This window comes from Rhodnius prolixus, unplaced genomic scaffold, assembly GCF_049639745.1.
Source record: "Rhodnius prolixus isolate KJV_2025 unplaced genomic scaffold, Rpr scaffold_2, whole genome shotgun sequence".
NCBI classification, from domain to species: Eukaryota; Metazoa; Arthropoda; class Insecta; order Hemiptera; family Reduviidae; genus Rhodnius; species Rhodnius prolixus.
In genome coordinates this window covers 63,581,254-63,594,874 of record NW_027411592.1, presented here as the reverse complement: position 1 = coordinate 63,594,874, position 13,621 = coordinate 63,581,254, and the positions used below count along the sequence as shown (strand labels likewise).

The 13,621-nt window shown below is 37.5% G+C and overlaps 1 protein-coding gene across 4 annotated transcripts in view; it reads right to left on the bottom strand.

Annotated features, from left to right (window-relative positions):
• Positions 1 to 172: 172 nt before the first annotated feature.
• Positions 173 to 13,621, bottom strand: part of hiw (MYC binding protein highwire) — a 305,440-nt gene continuing 291,991 nt past the window's right edge. For all 4 annotated transcript variants that reach the window (XM_074120283.1, XM_074120285.1, XM_074120284.1 and 1 more), the window contains 26 exons: positions 13,092 to 13,249; positions 12,651 to 12,985; positions 12,378 to 12,554; positions 11,944 to 12,271; positions 11,598 to 11,802; positions 11,236 to 11,499; positions 10,839 to 11,095; positions 10,473 to 10,644; positions 9,792 to 10,186; positions 9,501 to 9,706; positions 9,064 to 9,166; positions 8,735 to 8,959; positions 8,543 to 8,657; positions 7,175 to 7,365; positions 6,929 to 7,087; positions 6,531 to 6,782; positions 6,292 to 6,440; positions 5,995 to 6,208; positions 5,683 to 5,910; positions 5,437 to 5,565; positions 3,806 to 4,039; positions 3,544 to 3,732; positions 2,890 to 2,997; positions 2,580 to 2,759; positions 1,275 to 1,545; positions 173 to 997 (listed from right to left, as the gene is read on the bottom strand). In XM_074120283.1, coding sequence (XP_073976384.1) covers positions 882 to 997; positions 1,275 to 1,545; positions 2,580 to 2,759; positions 2,890 to 2,997; positions 3,544 to 3,732; positions 3,806 to 4,039; positions 5,437 to 5,565; positions 5,683 to 5,910; positions 5,995 to 6,208; positions 6,292 to 6,440; positions 6,531 to 6,782; positions 6,929 to 7,087; positions 7,175 to 7,365; positions 8,543 to 8,657; positions 8,735 to 8,959; positions 9,064 to 9,166; positions 9,501 to 9,706; positions 9,792 to 10,186; positions 10,473 to 10,644; positions 10,839 to 11,095; positions 11,236 to 11,499; positions 11,598 to 11,802; positions 11,944 to 12,271; positions 12,378 to 12,554; positions 12,651 to 12,985; positions 13,092 to 13,249 — 5,360 coding nt within the window. In that variant the 3' untranslated portion in view covers positions 173 to 881. The remainder of the gene's footprint in view (positions 998 to 1,274; positions 1,546 to 2,579; positions 2,760 to 2,889; positions 2,998 to 3,543; positions 3,733 to 3,805; positions 4,040 to 5,436; positions 5,566 to 5,682; positions 5,911 to 5,994; positions 6,209 to 6,291; positions 6,441 to 6,530; positions 6,783 to 6,928; positions 7,088 to 7,174; positions 7,366 to 8,542; positions 8,658 to 8,734; positions 8,960 to 9,063; positions 9,167 to 9,500; positions 9,707 to 9,791; positions 10,187 to 10,472; positions 10,645 to 10,838; positions 11,096 to 11,235; positions 11,500 to 11,597; positions 11,803 to 11,943; positions 12,272 to 12,377; positions 12,555 to 12,650; positions 12,986 to 13,091; positions 13,250 to 13,621) is intronic.

Genomic DNA, 13,621 nt, shown 5'->3' with positions numbered 1-13,621 from the left:
CGTCACCTAATTTGGTAGTTTGACGTAAAGCCCGCCTGAAAAAATAGGCGATTATTAAAACTTTACTACTCACTTTCTTTTTAACTTCTTGAATGTTAATTGAACAGTATTTTTTCTTGGGCTGAATAAATCTTGAATAACTTATTTTTCAAAGATATAATCAATAAAACAATTTGAATTTAAATAGGTTTTTAATAATTTATATAATATAATTAATACTGACTAGAGTATACAATATGCATCAAGAAATGAGTAGTACAAATCACTGTCTATTACTAAATTTCGTAACAGAAATCATCTTTCAAAGATTAAAGCTAAGAAAATAAAATTATTTAAATCATAAATGCATATTAATGAGTATGTCTTATTTATTAAATAGAAAAATTTGGAATCTTTTTTAATTAAAAAATAAACTTAAAATATTATAATTTTTATTTCTCAGGTTTTAATTAAGAATATTAAAACGCTTTCTTAGAAAAGAAATTCCAGAGATTATTTAAGGAAAAGCCAAATTATTTCAAGTTAATTCACATTTAGATCTTAAAAATTGTTTTGTTAAATTTTTTTTGAAGTATTTGGATTAATATGTGATAAAGTACTATTTAAAAGTGTGAATACATAAAACGTAGATTGTGAAAACCTTATTTAAGATATAATTCCTTAACGTAAAAGAAAACAAAATCAAAAGAATATAAGAATTCTTTTGTTAAGTTACATACTTGTCTTCGTTTAATTCTAAAGCTAATCTTCTTTTTTTATTTAAAGTTTATATTCGATTAAAAGTTTTGAATTAAAAGGGAAATAACTTTTCGTTACCTTCTTTAGTAATGAATGAAATATTACTATAAAATATGACAACACGACAAGTATGTGAAACTATACTAAAATGTATGCGCATTGCGACAAACTCCACAACCAAGCGCGAATTCTTCACCAGTCGGAGGATGTTTAACATGTAACGGACATTCTTCGCCTTCCAATTGTTTAGCTTTTGGTCCTGTGAAAAAGAGAGAATGCGCTAGTTGTTCGCTATTAGTCGCACTTAGACAAAGGATTAGGCTTATTGTAAAAGAGGTTCTAGAATGAAGTAGCCATTTAGGAAATAAGTTGGATTATACATACTTTACCAATTGAACCTCTGTGTTCTAGCAAATCAACCGATTTGGTTAGCACCATTTAATTTTTTTTTTTTTTTTTATAGTAGAATGCCTCTTTCTCTTTCTTTGGAATCTTTAAACAAACAGAAATCAATTACTAAAAAATAAATCACTCACCAGCCGGACATCCAGGAAGCTCATTTTTGGGTATGTTAGTGACCCGTTGAAAGTCATCATGACAGGCGTTGCAAAAATGAGTAGTACCAAAACAGAAGAATACGGCCACTGAACAACAGTATCGACATTTGTATTCCAAAAAGTCTGTACCATGTTTTGGACACATCTGCGCACGGCTGACATCTGAACAAGCACCGCACACCAGTTCTGATGGATCGAATTCACCACTGCCTAATTCTAGATCGCATCTAGCTTCACCACCATAATAGGCCTGGTGAAAATGAAATTGTATTTTACAAAAAAAAAAAAAAAAAAAAAATGGGATTTTTTTTGTATGCTTTTAGGTTTCGATTAAGATATCATATATCAAATATAACAGTTTTTGTTCTGTTAAATGTAAATTGGTTCAATTTAAACATTCTTCAATTCTGAGTATCGACTCAGATACCAACCCCAACAATCCGTATCAATATCTAGTCCAAGGTGTTTTGGCTAACTAAATTGATATTCCTTTTAAAAAAAAAATCCAATCTTTAATTCAACTGGCAAATCTCTAACTTTGATAAGAAAATCTCAAAGAAATAAATAATCCATTCAGTAAAGCGGTAAAGACGCCATGGTAGCTGAGCGGTTAGAGGCAAGACCTGTAAAGCTAAGATGTATTGTTGGTTTAGTGGGTTCGATTCCCCAGGTCTTAGGCCTTAGATTTTATTTAATGTTTAATAAAAGATATTTGCAGTAAAGTATGTTTGCTAGTCGCTAGTTTGGTAGTTGGACGCACAACCCACCTGAAAAAATAGGCAATTACTTTACTTTTTTACTTAACAGTAAAGCGGTAAACTGCCGGTGGTAGAATTTTCATCTAACTCGAGATTTTAGCAACATTATTTAACCCTTCTTTATATGTCAAAGGAAAACCATGGATTACTCCTCCTTTAGGAGGAAAACCTACACATCCCTCTTCCCTGAAGTGCCCTTAATTGATTTTTTTTCCTGGGAGATTGAGAAGTTGTAGACCACCTTGAGTAGAATGTGTGTACAGGGTCTAAAGGACGGAAATCGTTGTGTCATTTTTTTGGGGGGGGGGGGAATCCCAAGTGTCATAAATCAGGGGGCACATCCTGCAGGAAGTTAGTTTTTGAGAAATTTCTGTTCAAACTATTTTTTTTTTTCAGACCCAGGGGGGGATCTTAAAAACAGATACTTCCGGTGTAAATTAGCCACGATCGCAATAATTCCCCCCTTACCTTTTGAGAGAATGTCAAAAAAAGATCTGTATGTAGGTAAATGAAGGGCAATCAATACCTTTTTACACTTGAAACAAACATAGTAAGCGTATCTGTCCATAGCATATGAAGCAGGATCTGGTCTTCCTTTGTCCAATCCTTCGTACTCCAGTCTCATCAATGCTTTCCTGCGTACATCTTCCATCAATTCTTTCACCGGCTCCAGTTGTTTAACCAGTACTTGATGTTCCATTGGACTCTGTATTCATATTGAAAAGTTTATGCGTTACTCTTTTTATTAACTTGAGAAAATTTCAACTAACAATCATGGAATTATCGAAACTTAAAGCAGCAAATCAGGATTAAAAAATACATATATGTTATCAAACCTTGCAAATAGGACACTGAGCGAATGCAAACGTAATTCTTGGTCCAGCCCATTTTTTAGTCAACACATTGCGACAGCAGTGCATATGGAACACATGTCCACATTTCAACTGAAAACAGATCATGGAAAATTAAGTCTTATTTTGGGGGGAGGGCCATAAATTATTATTAAAATTCTAAAACTACAACTCATTTGTGCCCTGTCGGAAAATATATACGACTTTCTCTTTACTTAAGTTCCAACTTACGTTATTTTTATTTATTTATTTGTGAAGCCTCAGCCATACAAATGAGCACAGTATTTATACACAAAAAAGTAAAAGTAATAATAATGATCTTCTATAAAAATGAATATAAATAGGCAATTTTTTTGGGCAATGAACCAATGGGTTATTATGCCCTCAACCCCCCCCCCCCCATCACCTCACCTGATCACACTTACGTACTGTACACTCTAAACACTGCCCCTGTTTTAATTTCAGTGTACTGAGTGGAGTCCAGAGCTTAGTCTCGAGTTTAAGAGTAACTGAATCTTATTTCTATAAAACTGTTGCTATTTATTAACTAAGTCTGTTATTTGGTCTTTTCAGTTAAAGGATTTCATTATCCCAATAAGTTCTTCTCTTTCCAATGGTTAAGAAGAAACGAAGTATTACCTGAATAGCAGGTGCTGAAGACAGTGCTTCAATGAAGCAAATCATGCACATATCATCAGCATCTTGTTTCAATTGTACAGCTCCAGGATTACATCCGTGTAGACAGGGCAGACATTCCACTTCACTGGCTATACCGCCGCACACGTGACCACATTGGTGTACTTTGGTACAGGCATTTCTTGCATGCTCCTGTAAAATATAATTTAGTAGGTTTATTTATTTAAAGATAAATTTACAAGTTAAATACAATCCACCAACTCACCTGACAATCATGATCCGCACAAACGTTACCAATAGACAGTAGTCCTGATGAACCTGAAGCACCGCAAAATCTGCAAACACCAAGACCGCACGGTTGTGATCGTGTTCCTTCGCGAAATTCTACCAAAGCTTTCAGTGTGCTTGAATCGGCCAACAGCAGTGCCCAGAACAATTTCGTCCTGCCACAACCTTCATGTAAATCAACTTTGATCGCTTCTTCCTCTTCTTTACAGACCTGGAAACCCCGAAATCGTTGATTGAGGATTAAGCATTTTTTCTACAGTTGGGAAAAAATTGGAGTGAAAACACTCTCGTGACTTCTATTCTCATGATTCTAACTTGCATTCACATTCATAACGTATGGGCCATATTAAATTTTATTAGCAACATGTAAACTTAAGAGATGCATACCCCACACCTTCAGCAGGTATTGCTTTAAAACGATTTTTTTTTTTTCTAAGAAAAATGATAAATAAATGTATGGGGTATATGTAATTTGAAGATAAATAGCCTGATTCAAGAGAATAGCAAAAATGTCAACAGCCCATTGAATATAGACATAAATTTGGTTGGAGAGTTTACTTTAAAGTCGAATGTTAGTTATAAATTTAAGTGATGGTTTTTGGTTTGTTTCGACCGTTGTTGATGGATGATTTTTGGGGAATATCGAGGTGCGGTCATCAATAAATACAACTTTTTTGCTTTATACCAACGTTTCTTTAGGACAGACACGAACAATCTTTCAAATTTCTACAATAACTGTTCTTCAAACAGTAACTTAACAAATTACTCACCACATACCTTAGGTTTTTCCAGCCCTATTGTTTTCACCCCTCCCTTAACTCCATATAAACCCGCTTTTCCGTGAATCCTTAACAGTTATGATATAGCTCTACATTAAACTTCACAAACTTTTTTTATAATATAAGTCATTCCAAATATTTATTTATTATGAATATATAGTTTTCGTGACCGCAAATTGTTAAACTTAGGATGGAAGATTTGCGAGGAATCGGTCAAATAAAACAACTCGTCTTTCTTTGGCGCGGAGTTTTCTGTAACTCAACCAACCCGCAGAGCCGCGCCCTGAAGAGGACAATATATTTGTCGAAACGTTGGCAAAAAGACGAGTTGTTTTATTTGACCGATTCCTCGCAAACCTTCCATCCTAAGTTTATTTATTATATTTATTTATTTTTTTAATTTTATGTTTTAGAAATATGTTTTATTTATTCTTTATGGTCTTCAAGTTATGTCTATATTAGTGTACAGACCCTGAAGAAGGTAGTAAAAATTACCGAAACGTTGGTAGAAAGCAAAAAAAAATTGTATTTATTTATGACCGCACCTCGATATTCCCCAAAAATTATAAATTTAAGCTTCTTTAACAGTTAACAAGAAATAGAACCGTACATTACCCAACAGTGGCACTTTAGAGGGGAATCTAGGCAACTGTTCTGTACAAGGAGTTCGAAAATACATCTAAGTGAGAGGACTTTTATCACTAGTTCGAGAAAGTGGTACAATCCAGTGATTTTTGATTTTGTGTTTTTATACGGAAATGAGGTTATTGAGGTTTCGAGTACAATGTATCTCCATTTGGTTCCTCTTAGCAAGCTTTCTTTTAATCACCTGTCTTTGATGCATTCTAGTTCTTCTATGCAAATGAAGATATCTGTCACATTCAGCGCAAAGACTTCCACACATGTTGCATTGTATAATAGCATTTGTTTCTCCGTCATCATGGTTATTGCATGTTGGCTGCAAAAAACAAAAAATAAGACTAAAAATTTTACATTTAAAAAGAAAAAGAAGTTTAATCCTTATTAAAAGATAGAAAATAGACTCATTAGATAGAGAGTTAGATTATAGACATACCCTAGGCGGTGGTGGTTTTCCATCAGCAGTATTACGCCACTGTCCTGAGGAAAGTCTGTCCACATGATCTCGATCGAGAACGCAAAGCGATGCCAAAGCAAGCCATAACGTTGGACTACGTAGGCAATCGTTAGAGCCACGTTGTGATTCTGTTAGTCGGGTTAGATTGAGTATATTTTCAGCCACGGCACCTTTAGTTACACAAGCCCAAACTTCTGATAGTTTACCCTGTTGTGACATTTATAAACATAATTTGGATAAGCTACATTTCAATAAATGATTTTTATGAAATAAGGAATTCCATAAACTTACAGAAGCCATATCCCTAATCAACGAGATAATATCTTCAGCCAGTTTTCTGGAAATACATCCTCTGAGCCACCAGCGTGCTCCCACATTGTCCCTAGGATGGATACACGTGGCCAAAGAGATAGAACTAACACCTTTACTTTCTTTGCCTTTGGTTTTCACTTGAACTGTGAGCGCTTTTGCAATACAACTTAGAAACACGTCTAAAATGCCCATCCTGAAATTCAAATGCTAAAGTTAATAAAAACTTAAAATGAAACTAACAATCCTTGGAAATATAAAGTTAGTTGGCTGGCCTACCTGTGGAAATCAAATGCTGTCATCTCTGTAGAACGACTAATTGTTGCTGCAATGCTAAAATCAGTGGGCGGTAACTGTTTAACACCAAGAATATTGGCCAGTGTGGAAGGCGGCACTTCCGCCAGCATTCTTCTTAGAAGTGCTGTCACCTGAAATAGTTAATTTTACTTTGTTTTTTTAAAAGGTTTTGGAAAAGAAGTGACATAGGTTTGTTTATCCAAGAACCTGCATTCACTGACCTGCCTTTGAACTCTAGCAGAGCCAGTATGCAGTAAAGAGAGCAAGTCAGAAAGAAGGCCATGCTGATGTGCCAGATAGGAACGACCAACGGCCGAACCGCTCAACGCTAACACCATGGATAACATTTCAAAGCAGTATGTATCCGGTGCTTCGCCACTACTGGAACTTGTGGCCGAACAAAGACGGGTCTCCCATTCTTCACGCATAACCGTAGCCTCTTTGCGTATAGCTTGTACGATGTGTACGCAAACCTATTGTAGCAGAGTGAAACTATTATTGTAAAGCCTTCTCTATAATAACCACATACATTACAAATTTACGGACATAGTATTTAGAAAAACAAAAAACTAAGTTTTTCGAATGACCACAGTAAAGCCTGGAAGAAAGTTTGTCTCACCTGTTTTTGAAGATGTGTCAGTTTACTTCTGCTGAACAATATTCCGACCATATGCTCCTTGAGATCATTACTTCCTTCCGCGCTACCGCTGACAGCCGCTCCTTCACACTCCACCAAAGTAGCTTCTTCCTGTTCTCCGGTGATCAACTTTCCAAACACCTGTTAAAAACAGAAATGCACAAAATTTAACTGTGGTAGCGAAGAAAAAAGAAAACTGTATAGACACTTCCAGCGAGGGCAACTTACCTGCGAAGTAATCAATCTGAAGACTCTCAACGTTTCCGCTTCAGTGTTCTTCTGTTGTATGACAGCTGCGGCATGCTGTCTGCCCACTTTCAAAGACTCACCTTCCATACGACCCAATACACGTACCTGACGTATTCTCATTGAATTATCACCTCCTTTCAGTTCTAATCGTATCACTGAATGACTTTTTTCTAACAAAATAAAAATATTCATTTGAGCTTCTCTTATCGCTTGCTTAGTAATTTAATTTTGCAACCTAGAAAAATCTTTACTCAAAAGATAGTATTTACTTCAAAATTATCTTCATAAAAAAACAAAAACTTACCAATTAAAACAATTAAGAATAAGGGTTGATTAGAGTCTCACATTTGTAGGGCTAAATATTCTCCTAATGTAGGGATGGCGAACCTTTTTGAGACTTGGGTCAAATTTTGTCCATTTTTTTTTTTTTAGTAGGTACTAGCTCTTGGGTCACTAATGCCCCTTTGCACAAGAGTTAGGTTTAAAAATTTTAAACTGAATATTTTCAAAACTAAACATCTTTAAAATTTAGTTGGCTTAACGGGTAAAACGGGACGGGAAACAAGTGCTATGGAAGTCTTTTTTTACAAACAAAACCTTACAAAAGTGTGTTTTATCTGAAGAAATATGGTTATTTGCTTTGGGTTGTCGATTTTTTTTAACAAACAAAATATGAGTCAAATTATACATTTTATTTGATATTTTGTAGACACTTTTGCTTTATTTCAAATACTACAAAAGCATTTGTCGTCATTTGCGTTTTAGAACTGTAATGATCAAACTAAAGGTTATAGATAACATTTTAAATTGCTTTTGTGTCAATGCGTGATTGAAAAAAATACAGATAGAAAATTATAAATTATCCATACAATTAGAAAATCTAGATCAACCTGCGTAAAGAAACAAATGGTTGCCTAGCAATTGTGGGTCAGTGAAAAAAGCTTGCGCGGGTCATAGGACCGACATCACTCTTCTAATGTATGTAAGTGCGACAAAAGACACATCCCCTTCTGGGTCCTTCTGGAGAACCTGTCGCTTTTCCCATACAGAATGATTCCAGACCCTATGAAGGAAGATTAGCGCACCCTTACCTTGCCAGGGTGGCTGGCTCTCTCCTCTCTTTCTACCCCTTCGCCACTGTTTGAACGGGAGAAATCACTAAATCTTCCAACAGATTTGCAAATCTAATTGAAAGATTTTCTGCAAACTTGTGAAACCATAAATCACACAGAAAAGACACCTTACTAAGTTTCAGGAAACTTGCTTCAGTATGGGTTTTCCTCGGAAAATTTGTTTCAAGTAAAAGTTATAAAGTTCAAAGAAAATTCATTAGGAACCACTTTTTACCTAAAATGGAACAACTAATCCATCCAGTAGCTCGGCTTTCCACTTCCACGGTTCTCAATTTAAAAAGCTCATCAACGTTTGGTCCAGATTGGAATGTTACACTTGACACTTTGTTCTGTCAGAAAAAAAATAACAATTATCATATTTTGACTTCATATTTTTAAATCAGCCATTAGCAAACGTAATACTTACTCCAAGATCTCTACAATTATCAATATGCACGTAGATCATAGTTGGATGCGATCTTGGGCAACAGGTCAACGTTAATGTTTTTGTCTTATTGCGATCTTCATCACCAGATTCCCAAAATGTTTCCGTAGAATTGTCGGTTAAACTTCCAACCATTGCCTGTCTGGAGCTGGCTTTTATCTGTACAGAACCGGTTAGATCGGCCAACGCTTCCACATAACTTGCTTCCTGTATGATTTGTTTTTTTTAAACAAAGAATGGGAAGTTGATATCTTTCAGATATTGTGCGAACTTAACGAGGAAATAATCTTGTAAAATGAATTAAAAGTTACCTGAGAAAAGGAAGAGACATGGCTTTCTTGCATGCTGAGTAGGTCTTCTTGTTCTTCTTCAGATCGAGACAATATCTTACTGATGTTGCTAAAAACATGACTCCTGAAAGAGTTAATAAACAACTGTTTATGTTTTTGTAGCTGATTAAAAGGAATATGGTTTTAAAAACTTGAACCGAAATGCAAATGAGCATCAAGTAACAAAGTACTTTAAATGAAAATAAATGGAGAACAACAATCCAGAGGAAGAAAAATTAATTCAAAGGGGGTCCTCCGCTAACTTCCGCTTTAGACGATATTTTCCGCAAAAAAAAAAAGTTCTGAACAAAACGGAAGTAGCGAGACACGAAAATGGTTGTTTACTGCTCAATTTTGTTTCCATTCTCACTAGTGGAAGTGAGCAGGTTTGAAGTGCCATTAATGTTTAAAGTTATGACCTATGAAGGAACATATGATCTGCTTGAGTAAAGTTGATGCCCCAACATCTAACAGCCATTTGCTGCAATGCAGAACCCATAGGCAGTAGTAGCATTAGATCGGCGATGGACTGCAACAGTGAATGAAAGGTCGATGGCAGAGGATGCACCGCTTCTCCAGCTATTCCCATATCGTTCAACGGATGTTCGCATACTCCTCGTAAATCCTAATCGAAAGGTCAGAACACTTTAGCGTCATATTTAATGAAATTAAAAACTGTTTTGACAAAAGTCATTTCTCAAAAAACTTACATGATCCTCCTTTCTTTCATCCTTCCTCTCTGGCAAATCATCTTTCAGCTGATCCGGATCAATTTCCGGTGGAATCGGTGTCGGCGTGAGCGCGGCCACAAACCACCAAAGTAGATCGTGCAAACAGGTAGCCTGGGTTACTGTGTGCAGTAGCCAATCTAAAGCTTGCATTCCATACACTCGACATGTGGCTTTTCTCAGCGCCTGTTTCATGGCCAAATGGAGGCTGGGCAGATTGTGCTGTTGTAATAGAAAGATAAGAACTGGTCGAGATAATAGATCCACTGTGCTAGCATTACGATCTGCGGCTGTGTTTACAATGGCTGATTGGCTCAAACTGGGCACAAGTTTTTGAAGCGCAGCTGAGGGATGACATAGTAGAGATGATCCACTTTCTGAAACATTTATTTCGAAGCGATTACATTTTTGAACTGGAATAAGTAGCGTAGCATGGTTATTTGATTAGGTTAACCAGGATGAATCTTCAATTTTATAACAAAACTTCTTAACTTAACGAAAGAATAGAATAGAATAGAAAAATATTTAGAAGATGACTCACAATGGAGAGCCTACCCATGATAAGTTTTAATGACCATTTTCAATTTCTTAATATAAATTCATCCTTCACTGAATATAATTTAGGAAAAGTGATGGAAAATTTACAATCTCAATAAATCTCACCATTAGCTACGTCACATGTGCTATTATTCCTTTTTCTAACCCCAACTAAACGGCCATCCGGTTCTCTTTTGCTCCAGGGCGCTCCGTTGGTGCCCATTGATACAGAACGATGGAACAATCTTCCTTTTCCACAGTCGCTTTCGCCATCACTTGGTGGTCCTTCAGAAATGGGCTGTAAAATTGTAGTAAGACAAGATAACATCAGCACTATTTCATTGGTAACGTTCGTTTTGGGATACCCTGAGCTGTTTGCACATTGGTCCATGTTTATGCAAAAGGAAATAAAATTATGGCCTCCCGGAAATAAAGAAACAAGACCTCGGAATCAGAGCTCTATTTCATATTAAAAAAAAGAGTAAAGATCACCCTTGAAGTTGGATTTCCTTCTGAATCTTTTCTTCTGAAGATCACATCATCCTGAGGAAAGTGATGATCATCACGCAGCGCGGAAGGATTCACTCCAAGTGAAAGTAGACACTGGAAAGGTCCCGGAGGCGGGAAGGGCAATTCTGGCGGACTGTCTCTTCCGCCGCCGGCCATACGCTTTGGCGAGCCTCCACACAATTCCAACAGGAACATCGCGTTGTTCTTCATGACCAGGTGTGTCTCCAAGGTTGATGATGCTGCAGGTTGAATAAGAGGAAAAAAAAGGAATTTAGAAGAAGGAAGAATTAATTAGGAGGTCTAGAGAGTCTAGATAGGTGCTTGATTATTTTTACAAACCACACCGCGACCGGAACTAAATTAGAATTAGTAAACCCACCGGAAATATTAGAAGCAGGTGAAACTATCTTCGCCGGCTGAGGAACTGTAGCTGCTTTCTTTCTGGTTGGTTTTTTCACCACTGATCCTAAAGCTGAACCTGAAGCGCTTAGTTTTTTCGCCCTAAGATACTTGTCCCTACAAGTATCGCAGACTAAGTACCAAGAACTCCCACCGACACCTCCGTCGCCACAATTTCCCGCCCAACCGACGCAGAAGTTACCGCCACTGTTGTAACCTTTACCACCTGCATGTCCTCCACATCCTTCAAAACGAAAAAAACAAACAAATGAAACTGTACAACATCAACAAAATTCAATGTCTAGTCAACATCACCCAAAACAACTACCGTGAAAATCATACCTGCATGAGCTTGTCTCATGTGGTAAGTAACTGGATGAGGAAAGACTCCTCCACAAAGTTCACAAGAACCCATCCTTTCGTTACCACCTCCACATCGACTGCCACCTGCTTTCCAGTCTTTCTTCTTTCGGGCAATTCTCTTGGTTTCACCATTTTTTGCTGAAGGCGCTGTAGGACTGGGCAAAACGCTGTTCACAGCAAACGCCTGAAATATGTCAAGTGAAATTTAATGCAAACTGTATTCGTACTGCTTAATTACTGAGAGTGTCAGACTGTCAGAACGCCACTTCAGGGTCCTTATACCTGTAAAGAAAAGTAGAAAATAAATTTTAACAACACAACATACTTGCAAACAAGTCAGTGTCAATTGTTCCCATAAATGGACCAAACACTTGAGCGCCGGGGGTAGAACGGTTACTGTGTGCTCTTCTTGGTTGTCAGGACCACTGCAGCACGGTTGGACTGAAGTGGACGGCACTACTGGAGGTTTCTGTTCATCCGTAACGCCTCCACGACCTTCTTCTCTGATTACATTCTGTTTATTTCCACGATGTCTGTTAGCGTTAGCATTGGCCGCAGATCTTGTCAATGTTTCCAAAGTAGATGGCTTGATATGTAGGTAACTACCTGCCGTGGAAACTTCAAGAGAATGTCTCTGATCTGCTGTACGTGCCCTTTAAGTAAATCGAAAAAAAGGTTTTCTTAGTTTTGGATGTTTTTTTGGAAATGGAACTTTATAACTTAACAACCTTTTGTAAATCTGTTGTAAATGGTACATACCTGTCTGTATGCCTGGTGACTACCAGCGCACCTTGTTTGGGCAAAGTTGGATGAAATTTCAAAAATGAGGCACAGGCCATAGCATCATGCACTATTCCTTCATGCCACAAGAAAGCAGCAAAAGTGGCTCTCAAACTTTCCGCAACCGAAGGGCTCATGGCTTCCTTAACTGGCGCTCTAAGAATCACAGTAAAGATTTATATTGCTTACAAAAGAAATAACTGCCTTTATGACAATCTTTTTTTTTTTTTTTTTAAAGGAAGATTTCAATACCTGATTTCCCGGTGCTGCCGTCCAGCTGCAGGCACAGGCTGCTGAGCAGGCGACATGGATCTTTTACCAGCACCACTGGCCGATCTATTCTTTCGGCTAGTTTTTGGAGACAACCGGCCGACAGCTGACGAGCTAACGCTTCCTCCTCCGATACCAACAGAAGTGAGTCCATCATCACGGGTACATACACCACCAGCCGAACCGATACTGAAATGTGGCTGAGGTGCTGGCGGATGTTGAGGTTGTTGAACTTTGCTGCTTCCTTCCGGCGATGTTTGAGTACCAGCAACTGCTATGGATTTTGAGCTGGAATCCGTTTCTTGTGGAAAAGTGCACTGCGGGGAATAAGACAAGAAAAAATTGGTTTTAGTTTTCTGGTAACGCTGGCCTAGATTGAAATACTTTCTTTTTCGTCAAGAGAACAAAAGAGAAAAAGCCTGCCTGATCTTTGTTCTTCCTTGGTGTAGATGGCGTACTATTCGGACTGTGCAATGAACAACTTCCGCTCGGACTGGGTGTAAGGTCTCGAGTCAAACTGCTGACCAGCGCGCTCGTATCGCTTTGAGTCGACCCTCGGCGTTGCGATTCTCCGCAGTACACTAGCACAATTGATAAATGAATCAAGTAAATAAATCCAAGTATTTTTGGAATTGGGGATAGTTCTATGGTTAAACAGCTGTTTCCTCCACCATCTTACACAAGTTTCTTATACAAAAAAATATGGTTTGAGTCCTCTTCCTATATGCACTTAGACTCAGTTTCAATGGTGACTGAAATAGAATGTTTCGTGGATGGTAATGTGCAGGTTTTGCTTGACTGGTAAAAAACGTCAATCCATATCCTCGGCTCTTGAGCAAAGTTTCTCTATGCGTACAAAACGCCCACGGCCTTACCTTAATACGTAGACTTCTCTCAAGAAGGGTTTTTAGGGTTTACTTAAGAGCACTGAGCTTGCGCATGTACTCACTGAC